Below are 2,631 nucleotides of genomic sequence, written 5' to 3' on the forward strand. Positions count from 1 at the left end.
CTATTAATCTAATATCCTTGAAAATAAATTATGAAAATAGAGTATTAAAAAATCCAGTCTTATTTTTTTATGGGAAGGAGTTTTCCTTATCTAAAGTAAACTTTCATATTGCATTTTAAATATCATAAGTTATTTGATTTCTGCATAAATATATTTCTCACTAAAATAGGACAATTTATTTTCCCATGAATACACTAATTGCTTTAGATTTAGGTGGCTTCAAGCCATTTTTTATAAGATAAAAATAGAAACTAATCTTTGCTTTTTTGGTTTTATAAATTTAACATACTCCAAATTGATTCACTATATTAAAGTTACATTAAAATATTTGGAATTATATTTGTTTTCTAATCAGTAGGTACAACATTTAAATATTAACATAGGTATTGGTTTTATGGTCATGTCCAGAATGTGAGTAGAAATTTACATTGGTCAGATGATATGTGTATATTTTTGTTTCTACTTAATGAAATTACAGTCTAAGAGCCCAATAAATTGAAACCTGTCAATAGTTGAGAAATAATTTTATTGGAAACCACAGAAATCGCATAAATGATCTATAGGATAAATACTTCTATTGCTCCAGGAGTACAAGAAGAGCACTGAAGTAAGCACAAATAGGAATCTTCAAAATCTAACTCTTTCAAATGGAGAATGAATAATTTCTGCTCTTGTTTCAGTTGTAGAAACACTGGGTTATGTCCAAGAGTGCTAAAATAATTAAGCCAGTAAAATTAAACTGAATGAGATGTTTTCTATAAGTAGAGTCTAAGTAAGGAGAATGGTTACGGATTTCTACTCCATTAAGCTTTCAAAAGAAACTGTGGCACCACGGTATCGATTGCAAATGATACTTGGTAGAGAAGAATCAATAATATAACAGTATTTGACTCTGGGTCAAGAAATTCTTAAAAGGCTGAGAAAATGGGAATTCAGACAGGGAAGGTTACAGGGATGAGGGGGGAGAGTCCCACATTATCTGTTGTCAGTGAATTATTAGAGCCATATATATAAGACACTGAGTTCCACTTAGATTAAAGAAGCTAATTTCCTCTGATATTACTATTTTGTTTAGAGAATACATGCATAAAAATGAAGCAAATAGATTCATTAATATAACTTTTACTTTACTCCATAGGTGACATAACTTTAACCATGACGAATCACACAGTAGTGATGGATTTCTTACTTGCAAGATTTACTGAGAATCAGATGCTATCGCAGCTACTAGCTGTGCTGTTTCTCCTGATCTATTTAGGGGCATTGTTGGAGAATTTTCTCATTATCATCCTTACAATTCTTGATCAACACCTCCACATACCAATGTACTTTTTCCTTAGGCACTTGTCATTCCTAGATCTATGTCTCATTTCTACTACAGTCCCCAAATCCATCTACAACTCCATCGCCTTCACTGACTCCATCTCTTTCCTGGGCTGTGTGTTGCAGCTCTTCTTGGTACTACTTTTGTCAGGGACTGAGGTTGGCATTCTCACTGCAATGTCCTATGACCGTTATGTTGCCATCTGCTGCCCTCTGTACTATGAGATTGTCATGACCAAAGGGGTCTGTGTCCAGATGATTGCTGTATCTTGGCTCAATGGTGGGGTCTTTGGAATCTTGTACTCAGCGGGCACATTCTCTCTGAATTTCTGTGGCCCCAATAAGATAAATCAGTTCTTCTGTGATGTCCCTGCCCTACTAAAGCTCACTTGTTCTGAAGAACATGCCACCATTAACATCAGTGTTGCCATTGGTGTCTGTTATGCATTTTCATGTTTAGTTTGCATTGCTGTCTCCTATGTATATATTTTCTCCGCTGTTTTAAAGATTCCTTCCAGAGAGAGCAAATCAAAAGCATTTTCTACCTGCATGCCTCACCTCTTTGTTGTGAGTGCATTCCTTGTAGCTGGTGCTGTTGCTTATTTAAAACCAGCATCAGATGAACCTTCTTCTCTGGACATGTTGGGGTCTGTGCTCTATTCTGTGGCACCCCCGACATTAAACCCTGTTATTTACTGTTTGAAGAACAAAGACATTAAATCAGCTTTAAGTAAAGTACTATGGAATGTTAGAAGTAGTGGAGAAATGGAATAATGACTAAAGTTGAAGTAAGATTTCCTTTATATTTTCTTCCCATAAGTAATTGTCTCAAGTTATGTCTATTTAGAGATCGATATGCCATAGATACGTTTCTATGTCTTCACCTATATTCCTTTACTTTGCTTTTTTATTTTTGTAGGAAAAATAAGGTTTTCCTGTTAATTTTTTAAAAAATGAATCTTGTTCTGAAGTTCCATATATATGACATTTTATGAGATTCTCATTCTTCTAAAATTTTCATCTTTCCTCACATTCTCTTTGTTTAATAAATGTTTTCATATTCTGTATTGTGTATCCATCAAGCCATATTGATTTAACATTCTTCATAATTTCTAATTTTCACTATTTGGTAAGAATTTTAATTTTACATTTTAAAAACTGTGTACACTTTATATTATAAGCTTCCTTTATTTGAAAGCTAAGTACTGGAGAATGGATTTTATACATTAACTCACAGTTACTGGGGATGTCATAAAATAGTTCTATTACATCTTTCTTTCTTTTTTCTCTATTTTTTTAAATGTTACA

General features: G+C 33.1%; 1 protein-coding gene across 1 annotated transcript; it reads left to right on the top strand.

Annotated features, from left to right (window-relative positions):
• The first annotated feature begins 1,155 nt into the window (after window positions 1–1,155).
• LOC111764342 (olfactory receptor 14K1-like) lies at window positions 1,156–2,097 on the top strand. The gene has a single exon (XM_058285033.1). It carries the CDS (start codon window positions 1,156–1,158, stop codon window positions 2,095–2,097), a length of 942 nt encoding a protein of 313 aa, XP_058141016.1.
• The last annotated feature ends 534 nt before the right edge of the window (window positions 2,098–2,631 follow it).

This window comes from Dasypus novemcinctus, chromosome 22, assembly GCF_030445035.2.
Source record: "Dasypus novemcinctus isolate mDasNov1 chromosome 22, mDasNov1.1.hap2, whole genome shotgun sequence".
NCBI lineage: Eukaryota > Metazoa > Chordata > Mammalia > Cingulata > Dasypodidae > Dasypus > Dasypus novemcinctus.